We start from the raw sequence: 21,727 nt of genomic DNA, 5'->3' as shown, positions 1-21,727 counted from the left end.
GCCAGTTGAATTGTTTTGTTCATTGAATTTTTTTTCCATTTCACAAATTTTGTTTTTCAATGAATTTGTGTCTTTTCATATCTATTTTATAGGGCATTATATGCTTTTTCCATTCCTTCTTGCAATGATCTTATTTCCCCTTTCCCCATTTTTCTTCTAACTCTCTTTTAAGATTCTTTATGCAAACTTTCAAGAAAGCCTTGTGAAATGGGGACCAGGTCATATCGGGGCTTCATGTGGTTGCTTTGCCTTTAGGAACCTCAGCATTTGAAGTCTGTTCTTCTCTTTCTCTATAAAAGCTGTCTATGGTGAGAATTCTTTTTGGTTTTTTGTTCATCTTTTTTTTTTTTTTTTTTAAGACTTGAGGTCTGCCCAATGCAAAGGAGTGACAGCTGTTTTAGTTTTTCCTGGGGCAGTTCTGCATTAACTTCTAGTGCTGGATAACCAAGGCTAGGTCCAATGATCTTCTGGGGCTCAGCGGTTTATAATTTGCCTTTTGTAGCAAATCTGCCAAACCACCTGCTTGCAACTAAGACAGAGCAGCCTATGAGGCTCACAGAAGATTCTTGGATGTGGTGCGTGGAAGCTGCAATGCTCTGACTCCCTGCCTCAGCTCCTTGCTCCGGTCTCCCTGTGTTGCAGTCTGGGTTTGGTAGACTGTCCCCTTCCCTGTTTGAAATAGACCTTTTCTGAAGTTCTTCAAGGGTATCTTTGACTCCAAAACCAGTTTAGAGGCTTAATCTGCTGTTGGTTTGAGAGAAGGTTAGAGGAGGTTACAGAAAGTTATGTCTGCTCTCCACCATCTTGGCTTCACCCCCATAAAAATTTTGTGAAAAGAGCTCATGAATGGAAAGTATTTAAGAAGCCCTGTTGTAACCTAGGTAGCTGCTTGCAGACTAAATGAGTTCAGGCTCTGCTATCTTATCCCAGATGAAGCATCTTGGATGAGGCCACAGAAGTAACTGTCTTATGAGTTATCTCAAATGTTTTCTCCAGCATAAGGACATCTTTTTCACAACACCCAAGTTGCCCTCAGGATACTATTCCCTATTTTCTTAAACACTCTACTCAAGGAACTTAAAACTGATGATACAACTTGCTGTAAGAAGAGAATTTTAGTGGTTTAAAAAATACCAGTAATTTTAAACTTTATCCTTCATGCTTTGACATCCTGTTTTTGGTTTTGTTTGGTTTTGTTTGGTTTTTTGTTTTGCCTATAGAGGGGGAAGGCCTTTAAGACTGACAAGAGTAAATGCTATCTCAAAACATCTTTCAACACTGAAAAATCTCATTGCTATTGAAATGTTGTTTAACTCAAATTTAACAGTTGGTACATCATGTTGTAGTTCTTTTTTAAATTACAAAAGGTTTGCCATTCTTACTTTTCCTCTTTCAAGGATCCTGCTAGCATTAGGGCTGACAACTCATTTACTAGAAATAATAACAAGGACTATACATTCCAAAAGTCCCCAAAATCCTGTACTTTCAAGAGGATTAGTCACTGGCTGGCTTTTAAGACATCATTTCAATTCAATAAATATGCTCAAGCCTTAAAAACCACCATTCATTATGAAGGAAGAGCCAACAATGTTGAAATATTTTCTAAATTTAAAAAATACTAGAATTCTGTTGGTTTGGATTGGACCTATGATTTCATCAATGTAGGTTCCTGCTGAGGTGCTTCCTCTACCCATAGGAATCAGCATCTTTGTTTGCAATTGACAGTTTTAGAGTTTTCTGATTTTTCTTGACCAAATTTAGAAATAGCACTTGAATTCAGGTCGTTTATCTTTGAAGCCAACATTATGCCATGTTGCCTTTCTTTTTTAAAAAGTTAACTTTTTCAATTATTGAGCATTAATTTCCTTCTCAACCTTCCATGGGAGAGGGGGAATGGAAAAAAAAAAAACAAACAAATATTTATAATAGGTATGCACAGTCAAGTAAAACAAATTCCATTCTATCCCTTTTTCTCTAGGAGATTGTTGTTGTTTGTTGTTCAGTTGTTTAAGTCTTTTGAGACCCCATCTAGGAATTTACTTGAGTGATTTGCCATTTCCTTCCCCAGCTTATTTTACAGATGGGGACATTGAGGCAAACAGGCTTAAGGGGCTTGCCTAGGATCACACATACCTAGTCAGTGTCTGAGGCCAAGTTTGAACTCAGGAAGGAGGAGTCTTTCTGATACTAAGAATTATTTGTCTTATCCCTACTCTCATTAATCTTCAGTGTCTCCCTGTTTATTGTTTTTTATGACCTACAAACCCCATCTTTCTCTGATCCTCAAAAAAAAAATATCACTTCATCTTTTCATCCCCACTGTCTCCTTTTATTACTAAACTCCTTAAAAGACTGTCAATAATTGTCCCCTTCATTTTTTCCTCATCCTTTTCCAGACTGGCTTCTGACCAACTCCAATTGCTCTCTCCAAGGTTACCATTCTTCTCTTACTGGCCAAATCTAGTAGATTTTCAGTCCTCATCCTCTATACACACTTTTGCTTGGCAACCTCAGCAGCACCCATGTATTCTATTATCATTTCTATGCAAATGATTCTTAGATCTTTTTATCTAACCCTAACCACTCCTGATGGATAATGGCTAATCTTGTATCTGTAATTTCCTGTTGGAAACCTCAAACTGGATGTTGCGTAGTCAGTCAAAGGAGTAAATTAAATGCCTACTGTGTGCTACATACTGTGCTAAAAATAGGGAATACAGAAAGAGGCAAAAGATAGCCCTTGGCTTAAAGAGCTCACAATCTAAGGTGGAATCTAATTATGTAAAAACAAGCTATATCCAGAGCAAATAGAAAACACAAGAGAAAAGGCATTCGTATTAGGAGCAGTTGGGGAAAACTTTCTATAGAAGGACTTAAAGCCAGTAGTTGAAAATGTGGAGTGAGAGCATTCCAGGAATGGAGAACAGCCAGAGAAAATGCCCTCACTTGTCATATTCATGGAACCCTGGCCAGTGTCACTGGGTCGAAGAGTACATGACAAGGGAGTAAGATATAAGAAGACTAGAAAGGTAGAAAGGGGTTAGATCATGGCTAGATCATGAAGGGCTTTGTACAATAAGCAAAATATTTTGTGCTTGATCCTAAAAGTGATAGGAGTTACTGGAGTTTGAGTATGAAGGCAGCATGGTTAGACAGGTACTTTAGGAAAATCACAAAAGACAACTCATGTCCAAAACTGAAGCCATCATTTTCAAAATTCTCTCTCCTCATCCTCTTAGCCACTAAACCTTGGTATTATCCTTGCCCTCTTCATTCTCTCTCACGTCCTATATGCACTTCTTTGACGAGTCCTATTGATTTTTCATTGACATCTCTCATTTGCACCTTCTTCTCTTCTCTGATACTGTCACCATGCTGATATAGGCCCTCACCTTACACTTAGATTGGCAGTAATCTTTTAATGTTCTTCTCTCAGGCCTCTCTCCATTTTTGTCTGTCCTCCTTCAGCTATCAAATTGATATTTCTAAAGTACAGGGTCTGACCATGTCATACATTCCACCGTATACCTCATTTCTTCATTATAATGACACCTACCTTATTATCTCCAGGAGCAAATAAAAAATCCTGTGTTTGGTTTTTAAAACACTTCACAACCTTAATCTTTCTTATTCTTTTCCAGACTTCCTATACCTTATGCCCCTCTACTGACTCTGATTCATTGATACTGGTCTTCTTTCTTCTCCTTATATATGGCATTCTATCTCTTAACTGTGGACATTTTTACTGACTGCCCCTTATGACAGGACCTTCTCTCTCCTCATTTCTGCCTCCTGATTTTCCTAGCTTCCTTCAACATCTCAGCTAACATCCTATCTTATGAATGAAACCTTTTCCAGTCCCCCTTAATGCCAGTGTCTTTTCTTCGGGATTATCTCCAATTTATCCCATGTATATGTTATTAAGATATAGTTGCTTGTCTGTTATCTCCTCTGTTAGATTAAAATTTTTTGAGGGCAAAGATTATCTTCAGGGCTTCACATAGCCCTAAGGTGTTCAATCTATTGAACTTGTTAACTTAATTGGCTATGTCCAAAAATGTATTTGTTGTTCTGCATTTTTAGTCCATTTCTTCTCTACCAGGAGATATGGGTATCATTCTTTATCATCAGTCCTCTAGATTCATGGTTGATGAGTGAATCAGTTCTTAACTCCTTCAGAATTCTTCTGATTCCATTCATATCATTGTATCAATTCATATAAATTTTCTTAGATTTCTCTGAAACTCTCTTTTATAGCACAGTAGTATCCTACTATATTCATATATATTATAGTTTGTTCATTCATTTCCCAATTGATGGATATTCCCCTTACTTTCTAATTCTTTGCAATTATAAGAATAGCTGTTACAAATATTTTGGTACATATAGAATATCTTTCTCTTTCTTTGATCTTTTTAGGAATATAAAGCTAGTACTAGTATCTCTGAATCAAAATGATTTCATAATTTAGTTACTTTGGGGACATAGTTCTAAATTGCTTTCCAGAATGCCTGGACTAGTTCACATCCTTCCCAATAGTGCATTAGTTTTGGGGCAGCTAGATGGCTCAGTGAATAGAGCATCAGCCCTGAAGTCAGGATGACCTGAGTTCAAATCTGGTCTCAGACACTTAACTCTGCCTAGCTTGTGACCCTGGGCAAGTCACTTAACCCCAACTGCCTCAGCAAAAAAAGAAAAGAAAAAAATAGTGCATTACTTTTCCTGGTCAAAAGATATGCACAGTTGAGTGATTTTTTTTTTTTTTAAAGGCACAATCCCAACCCTGATTTATAGATTGGATATAACAATTTATAACTCCACCAGTAGTACATTAATGTGTCTGTTTTTTCAAAGCGTCTATATTTGTCATTTTCTTTTTCTCTATTTTGCTATTTTGATGGGTATAATGTAGAGCCTCAGAGTTACTTTAGTTTTAATTTCTCTTTAGGATTAGTGATTTGGAGTTTTTTTTTTCCTCATGGAGCTATTGATAGCCTGGATTTCTTCTTTTGAAATTTGCCTGTTCCTTTTACCATTTATCAATTGGATAGTAATATAATTCTTTTTAAGGAGCTCTTAAACCACACTCCACACATCATCATTAAAAATATTATGTGTTTTTTATGGTACACATAGAGGAAGGAGTATACTATAGTGGTAAAGAATAGTGGATTTGTATTCATGCCTGGTCATTGACAATTAGTAAGCTTTGACTATGACATATTAACTATGAAGTTAGTATTTCATGTTACTAACTGAAAGTAACTCTTTCAATTACTTAACCTGAAAGAATTTCAGTTTCCTCATGTAAGAAATGGAAATAAAAATAATTGTTCTACCTACTTTACATGATTCTTGTGAGAGAAGCACATTAACACTGGATAAGTGTAAGTTGAACAGTAGGAAAAACTAGACATATTTACTTGGACCTTTACATCCACTACGTGCTTAATAAATGCTTATTAAATTGAATTTGATTTGAAGAATGCTCTAGCTTCTAGAAAAATTCAGGAGCAAGGATAAAGACATCTTTAAGGAAATATTTTGTAGTCAAAATAGGAAGAGGTCAGCATACATACTGTTTATTTTATTCCTCAAGCCTAAATATATTTTTATAATTAAGATTTGTAGTACTGTTTTGAATTTTCTTTGTGTTATAGGCAAGAAGTTACCGAATGTTTCACGATGATAGTATGAAGTCATTCTTTCGTAGACTTAGTTTTACTCCTGATGGGTCTTTACTTCTAACACCAGGTAATGAAAAAAAGAATAATAATTTATCTATTAGCACTTTCGTTCTCATACCAGGAGCAGCATTTAAGACATTCTATTTTAGGAGTGAGACTTATATTTGGATTAATAGGGTATATACAGATTACAATTTCAAAACTAAAGCTTTGAAACAATGTATCTACGATTATCATAGTGTTCCTCAATAATACACACATACACAAAACTTCAGAATTTTTTTATAGCAAGAGGTATGGAAGTTTAGCACTGAAAATTATATAAGGGAATGTCAAATCATAAAATTCAACTGACCAATTATTGAGTCCAAAGTTATCATTTAAGGTAGGGAAAAACAAGAGTAATATAATGGTTAGAAAACTGGTTTCAGAGTCAGGAAGACTTAATTTTAAATTCTGTCTTTTAATATTTAATTGTTATGTGATCCTGGACAAGTCCTTTGATTTCTCAGTGCTCCCAGACAACTCTCAGAGATAATAATTGGAAGAAAATGTGCCAGTCTGTATTGGGCTTGTGAGTTTCTCACTTGGAATTCCCTACACTGATGAAATCACTGGTTCAGTGAAAAAAGAGAGAAGGAAAAAAGATCTTTAATAAATATTTGTTGAATTCTTTTGGTATGCAAGACACTGTTTCATTTTTCTTTTGAAATATACAAATATATGTTTGTGATACACCTTGAAGTTAGTTAAGGCATGCAAGGATGTCGTAGTCTGCAGGTTAGGATGGGCATGGAAGGAAACAGGAACACTGGAAGAGAATGAATCCACATACCAGAGCAGCTAGGGTGTAATTACTAATTTTGGGAGAAGACCTTCTTGTCCTCTGTCCTGGTTTCAGGTTATTTCTCTTGGTGGAATAGGTAAGAACTAATAGGTATATTACGTATCCCACAGTAAGGCAGTGTCTGGTGACTGTTGGAGAGTGGAGTAGACAAGCTCCACAAGTCTGTGCATACACATTTCAGAGTTCAGGTGATCATAAAATCAGAATATGGAATCCTAGAAGGTTAGAGCTAGGAAGAACCCAAGAGATCATCTCATCCAACAGTCACCTTTTACAAATGAGGAAGGTGACATCTGGAAGGCAAAATGTAGAGATATATAATATAGGCTTTGGTGGGAGAACTTGTGTTTTGAACCCAGTTTTCCTGAATCCCAGTCTAGTTTCTTTCTAGCACACCACAGACTAGGAGAGAGCCAAAGAGTCTGCAACCCATGTAAGTCAAGTCAAGAAACATTTAAATACTAATGTGCTAGACAGGCATACAAAGAAATACAAAGAAAGGCAAAAAACATTCCCTTCTTTTACTGATCTTACATTCTAATGGATAGAAAGGGATGGGATAATATACAAACAATTACATACATGTAAGAATAGATTGGAGATGTTCTCAGAGGGAGGTATCACCCTTTATAGAGGGTAGGGTTTAAGCTCAGTATTTATATGGAAGCTAGATATTAAAGACAAGAAAGAAAAGCATGAAAAAAACGGGGAGACAGACAATGAAAATGCATGTGTCTTGTGTGAGGAAAAGCAAGAACATTGTCACTGGATCACAGAGTCTGTGGAAGCAAGTGATATGTAAAAAGAGTAGGAAAGTAGGATGCAGCTAAACTATAAAGTCTTTAAAAGACAAACGGGATTTTATATTTAATTCTGGAAGTAATGGGGAGCCTTTAGAGTTTAAGTAATAGGGATGATAGGGTCATGTCTGCATTTTAAGAAGATCACTTCGATAGCGAAGAAATGCTGCTTGGATTGAAAAAGGGAGAGACTCAGAACAAGGAAAGTAACTAAAGGATTGTTGAAATAGTTCATATAGAAGGTAAACAGAGTTTTTACTGGCTGGTAGCTATGGCATATAGGATAATGGAACCGTCACTAAAGCTATTGTGGAGAAGATAAAAACAACGGAACTTGGCAACAGATTAGATGCATGGAATGAGTGAAAGTGAGGATGCAATGCCCAGATGATTAGGAAGATAGTAGTACCCTTGATTAAAAATAACAAAGTTCAAATGAGAGAAGCTTTTGGGGGTGAAGATAATGTGTTTGAGATATACTAGTAGATATAGTTAGAAATGTGAGACAAGAAGTTAAGACTAAATAAGTAGATCTGAAAATCATCTGCAGAAAGAAAATAATTAAATCTGTGGGAGCTGATGAGATCACCATGCCAGATAGTATATAGAGAGAAGGCAAGAGAGCCAGGCTCAGAGCTTTGAAGGACACCTATGGGTTAGCAAGTGGGACCTGGATAAAGATCCAGGAAATAAGATTGAGAAGGAACGAGGCAGACTGGTAGGAGCAAAGCCAGGAGACCATCATGTCACCAAAGCTTAAAGAGGAAACAGTCTCCAAGGGAAGGTAAATGATCTATAAGAGGTCTAGGTCTAGGCAAGGGTATGAGTAAAAGGACATGTGAAAAAAGATTGGTGTAAAAGCCCTTTTCAGATTCCTTGCCAAGTACCAGAATTGGTTCCCTCATGAGTGAGAAAATGAGTCTGATCTCATAGAATCAGCCAGTAAGAATACTTAGCTGAAATTTATTTTTGAAGGTAATTGCACATATATCCACAGTCATAGATATAGTCTTGGACACAAGAATCTTGTGCAAAAGTGTAAGCTATCTTTAGTGGAAAAACTTTTTAAAAAACAAAACAAAGGGGAATGCTACTGTTTTGAAATAGTTTAATGTCATTTTTCCCCCTGTAATCTTTACTTTTCTTGTCCTTGCAAATTTAGCAGGTTGTGTTGAGTCCGGTGAAAATGTAACAAATACAACTTATGTTTTCTCCAGAAAGAATCTCAAAAGGTATAGTTTATAGAAAAACACTTAAAAAAAATTTTTAATGTAATTGTTGTTGCTTTTTTCTAAAATTATGATGGTTTCTTTAGGCCTATTGCTCATCTTCCCTGTCCTGGAAAAGCAACACTTGCTGTCCGCTGCTGTCCAGTCTACTTTGAATTGAGGCCAGTAGGTAATACATGTAGTATAATAGAAGTAGTTGAAATAACTCTCAGGCATATCACAGTAAGAGATTTAGAGTTTCTGGGATTGGTTTATTTACAGTCAAAACTGGAAACCAAAATTGAATGATCTCCAAGTTTTAAGAACCCATTTTGTATTCAAATGCACAAGTTATTTTGCAGTTTATCTTCCTAAATATTTGAGAATTGGACTGGTAGCACCAAATGCTAGAGGATCTCTTTAGTTACTTTGGTTTTTTTCATCTGTAAAAAGGATTTGTTTATGTGATTTATTGTTGTGTGTTTTTTTTTTTTTTAGCTTTTCTAAGTTGCAGAAATATCATTTGGGTTATTTTTCATCAATCTGACATTAATAAATGTTAAATAATTTGTCAGAACACTAAAATGTCATCTAAATGTAAGCTGCTTGAGGGAAGGAATTGTTCCATTTTTTAATTTGTTTTATCAGTCACCAACAAAATGCCTAGCAAAAAAGTAAGTCTATAAGCATTTACTTTGATTGATTGATTCTTAGTCTCATTTTTCTACTTTGTAGAAGCTTTATCCAAGTTATTAAAATTTATTCACATTAATTTCTGACCTGCCAAAAATTGAAAACGTATATCTATATTGGTAATTACAATGCTCAACACTGATTTTCAATTAACTTATGCTAGATGAAACTGCTGAGTTGAAGTTTCTGTTTTGGCAACTTGCCTGTCATTTCCTTTGAAGTTTTTTTTTTCTTTTAATTTCCCTTTTCTTAATGGCTTTTTTTCTGTTTTAGATAAAGCATCACAGGAATCAGGACAGGAACTGATCAGCTTACCCTATCGGTTGGTGTTTGCTGTGGCTTCCGAAGATTCTGTGCTTTTCTATGACACTCAGCAGTCCTTTCCTTTTGGTTATGTGTCCAACATACATTATCATACACTAAGTGATATTTCATGGTGAGTCAGTGGAGGGAGGGGGATTTTGAACTTTTTGGTTTTATCTCTCTGTGCCTTCTTACCCTTGGGATACAGTGTTGAGTGGAAATATATCTTGGTTCTTATCAAAATATTTTATCCTAATTTCTTCTACCTCAGGGTCACCTAAGACATCTACTATGTCCATTTCTAGAAGTTAGTGGATTAGATTAAAGAAACTCAACAGAGATAAATCACATATTGCCATAGTGGTAACCTAAGTTTGGTCAGTGATGAGGATTGGCATGTAGCAGTCAATTTATAGAATGTCCTAAAAGTCTTGGCACAGCTTTAAGCTATTCTTATTCTTATGTATAAACTATTAAATTTAAGTATTTCCCCCTGCTCACTCTGATTTTTAAAAAACTTATTTTTTAGTAGGCGAAGTGAACAGATAAGTGTAAAATAAAATCATATTACAAATAACTTATTTCTCCAACACTTTGAGATTTACAAAGTACTTTCTTCACGGCCATATATATAGATAATATAAACAAATATTATACTTCCATCTTTACTGATAAAGAAATTTAGGCATATGAGATTAAATGAATTATCCAGGATGATACAGGATTAGAACTTAGTTTTTGTAGTTAAAAGACAAGCCCTTTTTTCATCCAAAGTGTAACTTTGATTGACTCCTTTAAAATAAAAATGGAAAACAGATTTAGATCCTGTTTTCAAGATTTAGCCAGGACTTTCCAAGTTATGTGTTTACTTATCTAGGTGAAATCTGATAATGAAATATACTTGGTACTATTTTGGTTTTTAGTTTTATTTTCAACTTTTTTTTCCTTAATATGTAGAGCAACAAGCTTTATTTGTTTAATTTTCTTCCCTTCTTTGGAAAAAAAGGTCCAGTGATGGGGCTTTCCTGGCCATTTCTTCTACAGATGGTTATTGCTCCTTTGTGACATTTGAGAAAGATGAACTTGGAGTGCCTTTAAAGGAGAAACCAGTTTTAAATGTGAGAACTCCTAGTAAAGCAGAGAAGAAAGCCAAGAATCAGACCCACCGAGTGACTTCCCCAAGTCCAAGACCAGTGGAAGGAACTCCTACCAGTAGAAACCAAGATCCAAACAGTACTGTTACGCCTCTTCAAGCTAAGCAGTCTCCAGCTGTAACAGTAAACAAGGACTTGCCCATGAGTCCTCTTGGGAATAGAAACTCCCTGAATCTGTCATCAGAAGAAAAGAAAACTCCCCAGGCTTATATTCAGAACACAAAGTCAAGCCAACCCCGGAGAATTACTTTGAATACCTTACAAGCCTGGAGTAAGACAACTCCTCGGTAAGAAAAACTTTGGCTAATACAGAAAATTGTAGTCATAGAACACTTGGGAGAGGACAGAAGACATGTGCTTGTATGAAATGACAACAAATACTGCAAAAACAAAAAATGAGGTTTCTATAATGAAAATGTCTCTTGTTTCATTGTTTTGTGATCTGGTTATAACAATTCACCTATGACAAGTCCTATGTACCTGGTGCTTTCTCTATTGCCTTTATATTCTAAGTTTTGTGCTGGTTTGTGCTGTAGGCAGGAGAACCATTTAATTGAATTTGCTCTCTTCAAGTAGTAATTCCTCTTCCTTCTTGCTTAGCTCAGATATACTTCAGTGGATCCATGGTCTCATTTATGAAGATATTCCATGTTGTTTTTCACAAACTTTAAAGCTTTTACTCAGAGATCACTTCATCCTACAGAAAAACTAATAAAATCAAGTGATGAATTTCCAAATTAGAGTTAAAGTAAAACAACCTTCCCCAAAAAGATTGGAGATCTCAAAGGAGAAAACCAGTAACGGTGGTTATCAGTAACCACCAGTAACTTTTTTTTATTAGTCTATTACATTCAGATCTTTTCACTGTATTCTGTTCTCAGCATTCTTCTTTGTAGAATTTCAGAGTGGGAAGGGTCCTAGTAGCCAGCTAGTCCACACCGTACTTGTACAGGAATGTCTTCAGCATTCTTAACCTATTTTTGCTTTAAAAATAAGAGGTTTCTATAATGAAGATATCCCTGTGTTTTAGCAGATAGCCATATTTTTTATTTGGTTATAACAATTTATGACAATCAGACCCATGTACCAGTTGCTTTCTATTAATAGTCTTTGTATTATAGGCTTAGCTGTACAGGAATGTCTACAGCATTCCTTATCCTAATTTTGCTGTAAAGTTAATTGGTTTCTGTAATGAAGATATCTCTGTATTTTAGTAGATAGACCTAGTTTTTATTTGGTTATAACAATTTTTTATAAGCTTTCAAGCCAGAATGCCTGGCTGTTGTTTGTGCTGTGGGCAAAAAGGGCATTAGTGATTGGAAACTACCTCCTGAGGCAGCTCGTATTTTGGGATAACTAATTGTTAGGAAGTTTGAGCCTGATCTAGCTTTTTGCTGCTTCAATGCATTGCTCCTGGCTTTAACAACTAGGACTCAACAGAGCAATGCCAGTCTCTCTTCAACCTACAGCTCTTCAGCTAATTGAAAATAGCTATCGTGTCCATCTGTTTTTCACACTCCACTCCCTGGCTTCTCCCCAAATCTCTTTTCCAGGCTAAATCTCCTCAGTTGCTCTTTGGATGACTTTCGCCAGCATTCCCTGTAGTTTATTAATAAGCCACTTATAGTGCGATGGCCTGATGTGGGCTGACTAGAGCGCCATCTTGTGTTGTACATATTCTCAATGAGGCCTAAGGTTGCATTAACTTTCTTTGTTGGCGCACACCATTGATTTTTAGTAAGTTTGCATTTCACTAAAACCGCCAGGTCTTTTTTATTTTATTTTTATTATATCTTTTTATTGACAGAACATATGCCTGGGTAATTTTTTACAACATGCACTTACTTTTGTTCCGACTTTTCCCTTCCCTTCCTCTACCCCCTCCCCTAGATGGCAAGCAGTCTTATACATGTTAAATATATCACAGTGTATCCTAAATACAATATATGTGTGCAGAACCGAACAGTTTCCTTGTTGTACGGGGAGAATTGGATTCGGAAGGTAAAAATAATCTGGGAAGAAAAACAAAAATGCAAACAGTTTACACTCATTTCCCAGTGTTCTTCCTCTGGGTGTAGCTGCTTCTGTCTATCACTGATCAATTGGAACTGAATTAGATCTTCTCTTTGTCAAAGAAATCCATTTCCATCAGAATATATCCTCATATGGTATCATTATTGAAGTATATAATGATCTCCTGGTTCTGCTCATTTCACTTAGCATTAGTTCATGTAAGTCTCTCCAAGCCTTTCTGTATTCATCCCACTGGTCATTTCTTACAGAACAATAATATTCCATAATATTCATATACCACAATTTACCCAGCCATTCTCCAATTGATGGGCCGCCACAAACATTTTGGAACATACAGGTCCCTTTCCCTTCTTTAAGATCTTTTTGGGATATAAGCCCAGTAGTAACACTGCTGGATCAAAGGGTATGCACAGTTTGATAACTTTTTGGGCATAGTTCCAAATTGCTCTCCAGAATGGTTGGATTCGTTCACAACTCCACCAACAATGCACCAGTGTCCCAGTTTTCCCGCATCCCCTCTAACATTCATTATTTTTTCCTGTCATCTTAGCCAATCTGACCGGTGTGTAGTGGTATCTCAGAGTTGTCTTAATTTGCATTTCTCTGATCAATAGTGATTTGGAACACTCTTTCATATGAGCGCCAGGTCTTTTTTATATGAATTCTTATCTGCCTGTATTTCTAGCCTATTAAGATAATTGTGTAAACTTCTTTGTCATCCTTCACATGAGTTTATGTCTCCCAGGTTTGTGATGGTTTCAAATTTGATGAACATGCCATTTATACTTTCCTTCAAGTCAATAGTGAATAGACAAATCCCTGGTACATTTCATTAGAGTCCTCTTCAAGTTGACAGTAAGAACTGACTTTTTTTTTTATTTCATAAGAGAATAAATCACTACTTAGGTTAAATGAGATGCTGATAAAAGGCAGAATTATTTAATTCTTACTTTCCTTCTATTTTCTCTTGCAAGCAGTATAATATTTAGATATGGCACTAGATGGCTTAATGGATAGAGTTCTAGATTTGCTGTGAGAAAGTTCTAAGTTTGAATTCTGCTCCGAACACTTAATAGCTATATGCCATCTAGGTTAGTCACTTAATTGTATTTACCTCCATTTCTTCAAGTGAGATAATATGTGTAAATCACTTTACAAACCTTAAAGTGATATGTTAATGCTAGCAAGTAAAGGACATAAGAAAAAAATATTGAAACATAAATGAGAATTAAGAAAACACATACTTCTCAGTAAGTTTAAATCACCAGTCTTTTTTGTTGATAATTTTCACCAACTTCAGCATGTTTTGAGTTTTAGAATTCCTAACATGATCATTTCATTATCATCATCATCAATTTTGAATTTCTTCTTATATATCCATGATTTCCTCCTTAAGAACTTCCTGGGTAGATTGCTTGGACAGATTTTCAAGAGGTTCTTCTTAGCTTGTCTCAGACTCCTTTAAAATCTTCAAAAACTTAGAGTTAATGTTCATTCTACAGATTTCCCCATAATTTCTAACAATTTTTCAGGACCAGGGCCGGTTCTCTTCACTGCTTTCTTCATTTTTTTAAAGAATGAAATTATTAAGACAAGCTGGAAATTGCTTTTTCATAGACAGGTCCAGCAGATTTCTGTGTAATTGAATTCCCCATCACTAGTAAACTTATGTTCCAGTCTGTTCTCTTTTCCCCAAATTCTTTATTTTAAGAGTATTTGCATAATTCTCAGCTGAAAGTTTCAACACATTTTATTATACTACCTACTTTAAAAAATTATTAAATAGCTATACTGTTTCCTAAAAAATGAAAAAAAGAATATTAATTGGTTATCAGACATAAGAAGAATAAATGCCTATCTATTATTCAGCTGTGTTCCCTGTCATTTTATATTTTTTAATCTAGGAGAATAAACTTAACGGCCTTAAAGACAGATGCTCAGACATGCACTCCACAAATCAATGCAGTTTCTGTCCCATCTATAGAAGCATGTCAGCCAGGTAAGTAAATTTTAATTGTTTAACTAAATCAGAGATATTTTTAATTTTATTGGATTGAAAGTTAATATCTCTTGTTAAGTTTTATCAGGGTCATTTTCTAGTGATGAAAGGTGGTATAACTTTACAAAACTGTTGTGCATTTTAGTATTTACAGATTCCCTTTACATAACTTAGCAGAAATTTTGTATGGAATTATCACAGAGAGTGAGATGTCTTCCCAGGTTCCCAGGGCAATTATGGGGTGAAGTCCATACTTTGTATGTATTTTCATACATACTTTTGTACCTATAGTTTCCATTTTTATAAAATTGAAATTCCTGCACACAGTTCATCCTCTTACTGATAATGAATTTGTTTTTGTTAAAGTAAGTTACATCTTACTTAAGAAGTCCTTAGTTTACTCAACAGATAATTTATTAAGCACCATACTATGTGCAAAGCATCGTACAAAAATGAAATAATCGTAACTCAAGAAGCTTACATTTTATTTAATTTTTCATAATCATATACTTATTCTTCTCAATATTATAGAGGTACCTGAAGATACTCTTTGCAGTTCTCCAGAATCAAAACGCCTAAAGTTCAATGAAATGCCTATTTCACCATCTTCTGAAAATGAAAGGAACTGCGGTTTAAGCAGCTGAGAGTCTGAAAGACTGGATTCCTATGGACTTTTCATTATCTAGCCATAGTATAACCAAAGTAGGAGAGGCCTTTGGGTCCGAAATGAAGCATGTGACTTGTTCAGCATTTTACCCAGGTGCAACAAGCACTTAAAGCATAATACTTATAGCAGGAGATAATGGCTTGTAATGCTTTTTTTCAGCAAATAACCTTTTATTTTTATTTATCATATGTTTTAATTCAGGAGAATGAAAGTATTTATTCTTAGATTAAATACTATCATTATTTTCCTGTCAATCTTTAACCATCTAGAAATGTTTAAATTTTTGTGAAAGTCTATGAACCTTGCCTCTTATTTTAAAGTATTTTCCTAATGATGGAACTTTTCTTCCAACATTAGATCTCAAAAGAAGGAGAAAATGTAATCTCTTCTAGATTTGATCTTTTGGATTTATAGTGTATGAAGTGAGTGATAATTTAAATTATAGTTTTCACTTAGCTGGAAAGATCTTTCACATAATGACTTTATTTAGCATTTTGAAAATTACTTTAAATTGCCTCCCATTATCTTGGATTTGCTTATCTCAGTCCTTATGGGTAAGGATAATAAAGTGTTTTGTTTTTAAACTAAGCTATTTTGATACAACAGTGTTAGATTAGGACAGCCCATTCATTGGATGTTTTCAAATGTAGTCCACACTTAATTTTTTTTTTAAGTTGTTTTGTTTTTATATTACAAGCATTGATAAATTACTACAACTTCATGAGAGGTCTATAAGTAAAATTAGTAATGCAATGAATTCAACTGAAAATGCATACATTTCACTTCATTGATAAAAAAAGTAGAAAAGAAAAACAAATTTGCAACAAATAGATAGAGTCAAGGAAAACAAATTCTTTCCCTCAATGGCTGGATACAAATATATATAAGATTCATTTTGCACTCTAAATCCAAAATTTCTCTGTAACAGAGCATGTTCAATCTTTAGTCCTCTAGAATTATGAAAAGTCATTGAATAGACCATGGTCAGTTTTAAGGTAAGGAAAATGAGGTCCCCCAAATGGGAAATAACTTGTTGATATGAAGGAAATATTCCCATCAAGTTCTTGTGAAAGGGAATTACTGCCAAATGACATAATCCCCATATAGAGATCCCAAAGGTTAAAATAGGTTGTAATATGCTTAAGCATAGGTTCAGAGCTCAAAAAATTACTCTGAGCCCCATTCAGAATTTTTAGGAGACATATATAGTTTTCATTTATATCAGAGAGAAAAAGGAATGTAGAGACAGGATTTCTCACATTACCCAAGGGAAGAATAAAATTTTATGGAGATAAAGGTCTTGGATTTCAAAGTTAGACTTTTGGGATTTACATTTCAAGGCTCTATTTGGAGACCTTATGGTGGACTAATTGAGAAGAGAGATGAACATGATATCTCTACTGAATCAGAGCCATTGAATATGTAAATTTACCACCTTGATGGTAATTGTTATAAATCCAGGCATGTATGATATATTCCATTTATCCTGTCTAGTTCCTTACCTACATCTAAAATAGGCCAGAACTTAGCCAGCTTAGTAATCTTCCCAACAAAAGTGGCAGCTCTAAACTCTAAATAATTAAGACAGTAAAAAGAATGCAGAAACTTTTTACAAGCCAATATACAAGGTATATAGGTATAGTGAATGCCAGAGTTTGGATTAAAACCCATTTGTCCAGAATCTGGAGCAATTGTGTGGTTGGAAAATAAAGCAAAAATTTGTTTTAGGCAGTCATGAATATATATTACCTGCTGTCTTAGCTTTGGTTATGATGGGTTCCTAATTTAATTTTTTCATTGAGCTTATTATTAATAGAATTAGCTCTATAAGATTTGTGTTTTGAACATATGAACTGGAACTTTCAAACTTTACTGGAAAACCAAATTCAAGAGATTGTATGTACTAAATTATATTGTCTTGTTACTGGCAGGTTTGAGCAACAGTAAGTAGGGAATCTCTACAAGTAACTTTAACTGGTAAATTGTTTGCCTGGATATAAAGCAGTGAAATCACTTATTTGACTTTACCACAGTGTAATAGCGTGGGTTCACAAACTTTTACTGAAATAGTGACCGTAAATAGAGTAGAAATAGAATTTTTATAATGCTGGATACCAGTCACTTTTCATATAGACAGCATACATGAAACAAAATTGGAAATAATGCAGCTGAGACTTGAGACAGATTAAATGGCAAACGGAAAAAATGTAAAAATAATATCCTATGAAAGTAAATGTTTGATGAATTGAGTGCCCTTTGATAATTGAAATTTTTTTTCTATCTTGTACTTCCAGCAACAATAAATTCACTGGAAACATAAGTACCCCTTGATTGTTTGATCGAAACACCTAGTAAAATAAAAAATAAAGCTTATTCATTTGAGTAAGAATATATACATGAGGATATATATAGAATCTGTGAAGAGTTTTAATCTATAACATGTAATATTCCATATTTAATGAGGAAAGTCTTATGTTGTTAAAATACATATATAGTAGTTCATAAGCTTACTGTTTTTCTCCTTTTTAAATTAAAATATTTTTAATTTAGTTAAATTTTTAAAACTTAAATACAAAATAGAAAAAGAAAAATAGAGCAAAATATATTGTAGTGTACAGAAGAACATGAGAGAATTCAAAATATGAAACATTTCCATTTCAAGAAAAAAAATATGTGTAGTATTCAGAACTGTCACTCTTTGCTTCCTTGTAGGTTTTCTTTTGTTCTCACTTTTTACTTTATTTTTCTCTCCTTTCCTTCTTCCCACCTCCCCAAAGCAGGTTACAGCTAATCATGAATATATTTATATATACAAGTGTATATAGGTATGTATATCTACATATGTGTGTATACACAAATGCATGCAGACATATACACATATATATTCACATACATCTAGGTAAGCTTGTAGTATGCTTGTTCTGTTTCTTCGAAGATGGATAACATTATCTTAAGTACAAATCGTTCCAAAACATTCTAAATCCACTATGTCATCATTTCCTGCACCATAGCAATATATTCCAACCATATACAATCTAGTTGTTTCAAATAGTTTAAAACAATAATAATTTGGCTGACAAAGTATAATTTCCCTAATTTTTCTCTTTTGGTTGAATCTGTTTTGACTTTGAGATCAATGATTACTACACCACTGCTTTTTTTTTCTAATAAAGTCTACTGATCATTATTACTATGTGTGTTTCTCATATTTCCTATCCTTACTGATGCCTCTATTTTACTTCTACCCTCTACATTGTTTTGGTATTACTTAATCTATGCCTCCTTCACTCTAAGAATCCTTTTCTTAATCTCTCCCCTTATCTCCCTCCCTATGTCTTCCCTATTAATCTCATGCTGTAAATCTACATACCCTTCTATACTTCATTTTATGCTATTGCCTCCCTTAGTCTTTATAGGTGTTGGAAGGTACTGTTACCCCCCTTCCCTTCATAGTACCGTGTTTCCCCGATAATAAGACAGTGTCTTAAATTTTTTTGGACAGAAAAACACTAGAGGGCTTATTTTCAGGAGAGGGCTTATTTTAATCAAATCACTGGGGAAGAACAGGATGACGCGCTTACTGCTGCAGCTTTGATTGGATGCAGCTCGGAGCACCATGCGTTTCACCGGGGGGGGGGGGGGGGGGCGGGCGTGCATACAGAGGGTACCGTAAAGTAGCGTGTAGCACAGGGGATCACCTTCACCACAGCAGCAATCTCAATAGGGCTTATTTTCGGGGGAGGGCTTATTTTAGAGGAATCTTCCACAATAAGGGGAGGGCTTATTTTCGGGATAGGTCTTATTATCAGGGAAACACGGTATATGTATGTATTGTTCCCTATTTATGTCATTCTCAATGTGGGTAGGTTTTCAGAACTACCAGCACTCTTCTCCCATCTAATGTTTTTGTGTCAGTTCTTCTGCATCTCATTTGTATAGCATACTTACTATTTTTTCTTTTTCCTACATGATTTTGCTTTTTAGAATCAGATAATAACTCTACCTCAATCTTTCTTTTGGATTACCCAATCACGGATGTCGGTCTTAGACATGGTTACATTTCCATGTAAATGTCCTTATTGAGTTCCCTTGAAATTAACCTTTGATGTTGGCTTTTATAAGTTGAATTTTCTACTGGTTTGTTTTAGACAAAATCCTGAAAATCTGCAAGTTCATTGAATGTTCATTTTTTTTTCATTCAATATCGTATGATTTTGCTGGATATTTGGCTATGGGCCTTATTGTTTTTATTTTTAATATATAATATTTTAGGACTTATAATCTTTTATTGTAGCTGCTGATAAATCCAGTACAATTCTAATTGTGCTACAGCATATTTGAATTGGTTGTTTTTATTTGTTTCTTGTAAAATTTTCTCTTTCATCTGAGAAGTTTCAGAATTTAACATTCATGTTTCCTATGTGTTTTCCTTGTAAGATCTCTTTGAGGTGTGGTAATTGGTGGGTTTTTTCTATTTCTACTTTTCTCTCATTCTATCACTTCAGGACAATTCTCTTTGATTACTTCTTGTGTTATTGTGTCAAGGTTCTTTTTTTGATTACAGCTTTCAGGTAATACAATTATTTTTAAATTTTCTCATTCTGTTCTCCAGAATGATTGTTTTTCTTATACAATTCTCTTCTATTTTTTCATTCTTGTATTTTGTTTTGTTATTTCTTGGGGTCTTTATAGTTTCACTAGCTTCCTTTTGCCCACTTCTAGTATTTAAAGAATCATTTTCTTCTAACATTCTGGATCTCCTTTTCTAGTTGCTTAACTTTCTTTTCATAATCTTTTTCTTAGATGATTGTCTTTTTTTTTTTTTTTCAAGTTTTCCCATAATCTCTCTCATTTGATTTTTAAGGTCTTTTCTTTAATTCTCCTATAAATTTTTTTCTGGTCAAGTACTCATTTAACATTACTCTTTGGGGTAGAAGAACTTTTTTTTTTTTTTTTTACTTCAGGGTCTTCCTTTGAAGATGAATCCCAGTCTTCCTTATTCCCATAATAAATTTCTATAATTGGGTTCTTTCCCCTTTACCTGCTCATTTTTTGAATGAAAATTGTTAGTGTAAGCACCTTTAATCCTGAGGTGGGAGGGATGGTGCTTCTGGCTTCACTTCAGCCTCTGGCCTTGAACCTAAAACTAAATTCTGTCCTCCTGTAAGTACCTGCAGCCAACAGCTACCCTGTCACACTGCTTTCACACTCACCAGGTCTGTGATAGTAGTGCCTTCTCAGCAGCACTGCTGGGCCTGGTGTCCCTTTATCTGAGATTCCTCTGTCTTCCAGAACTCAAACCCCTGACTCCCCCACTTTCTGTTTCTGAGAAACTAGCCTGGAGGTGTTTACCTCCATGGGTGTAAAATACCCATTAAACCTCAGGACTGGGGGTCTTTTTTAGGTCTTTTACAGTGAGTCTTATTTGATTTACACTGATCTGCATTTGTCCTGAGCCACAGTTTTGTTGGTGACAGAAATCTGGAAAGCTTGGGATTTTCTGAGCTATTCCACCATCTTCCCAGAATCTTTCTCCACTCAGCAGCTCATTTTATAAGTGAGATCCTCAAGATTCTTCCTTCAACCTTTTAATGATAAGAGCAAATAAGATGTAAAAACTGAAATTCTCTGAAATGTTAGGTGAATTATGGGTTCCTAATTTAATTTTTTCATTAAGCTTTATTGTTAGCAAAATTAGCTCTGTAAGATTTGAACTGGTTTTCAATACATGAACTGGAATTTCCAAACTGCTGGAAAACCAAATTTAAGAGATTGTACTAAATTATATTGAGTCTTGTTACTGGCAGGTTTTAGCAAATCTTTATAACTTCGATCCAAAGAAGTGGATCTGCTAGGGGAACACCCTTGAGAGCCACCCCAAGTATGAAGGCTATTCAAGAATTTCTAAGAGAAAGTGTTTCCAGGGTCAGCTGACTTTAATTTGTCAGCCATCCTAGCTGAAGAGATATGTCTCACCTTTTGATTGTGATCCCCGCTTGTCTCCTTAAGGAAGGGATGTATGAGAATATGATTACATAAATGTGTTCAACTTTTGTGATATTGAAGGAATTTTTTTGATACTCGTGGTCACATGAATATGTGGCTCTCGTGTGGCTTCCAGGAGTAGAAACAAACCTTTCCTGCCCTAGCAGGCCCTAGGGTGTGTTTCCTAATGCAAGTGTAAGTTCATTGACTTATAGCTCCCGAGACTTACTCATATTCTGACTATGAGACATTGGAAAAAGTTTGTCATTGATCTGGCTCTCTTCCTCCTTAATGGAATTCTGTCTAGCTCCTTATGACATAGATCATAAAGAGGATGCCACTGAGTTGAG

At 34.9% G+C, this 21,727-nt stretch overlaps 1 protein-coding gene across 1 annotated transcript in view; it reads left to right on the top strand.

Annotated features, from left to right (window-relative positions):
* Window positions 1-18,585, top strand: part of CHAF1B (chromatin assembly factor 1 subunit B) — a 37,788-nt gene extending 19,203 nt beyond the window's left edge. The window contains exons 8-14 of the mRNA XM_051984837.1: window positions 5,661-5,754; window positions 8,497-8,566; window positions 8,650-8,732; window positions 9,509-9,671; window positions 10,545-10,979; window positions 14,631-14,725; window positions 15,257-18,585. Of these exons, the coding sequence (XP_051840797.1) occupies window positions 5,661-5,754; window positions 8,497-8,566; window positions 8,650-8,732; window positions 9,509-9,671; window positions 10,545-10,979; window positions 14,631-14,725; window positions 15,257-15,369 (1,053 nt within the window). The 3' untranslated portion in view covers window positions 15,370-18,585. The remainder of the gene's footprint in view (window positions 1-5,660; window positions 5,755-8,496; window positions 8,567-8,649; window positions 8,733-9,508; window positions 9,672-10,544; window positions 10,980-14,630; window positions 14,726-15,256) is intronic.
* The last annotated feature ends 3,142 nt before the right edge of the window (window positions 18,586-21,727 follow it).

This window comes from Antechinus flavipes, chromosome 3 (genome assembly GCF_016432865.1).
Source record: "Antechinus flavipes isolate AdamAnt ecotype Samford, QLD, Australia chromosome 3, AdamAnt_v2, whole genome shotgun sequence".
NCBI lineage: Eukaryota > Metazoa > Chordata > Mammalia > Dasyuromorphia > Dasyuridae > Antechinus > Antechinus flavipes.
Note: the sequence above shows the minus strand (reverse complement) of the source record. Positions and strands in the feature narration are given on the sequence as shown.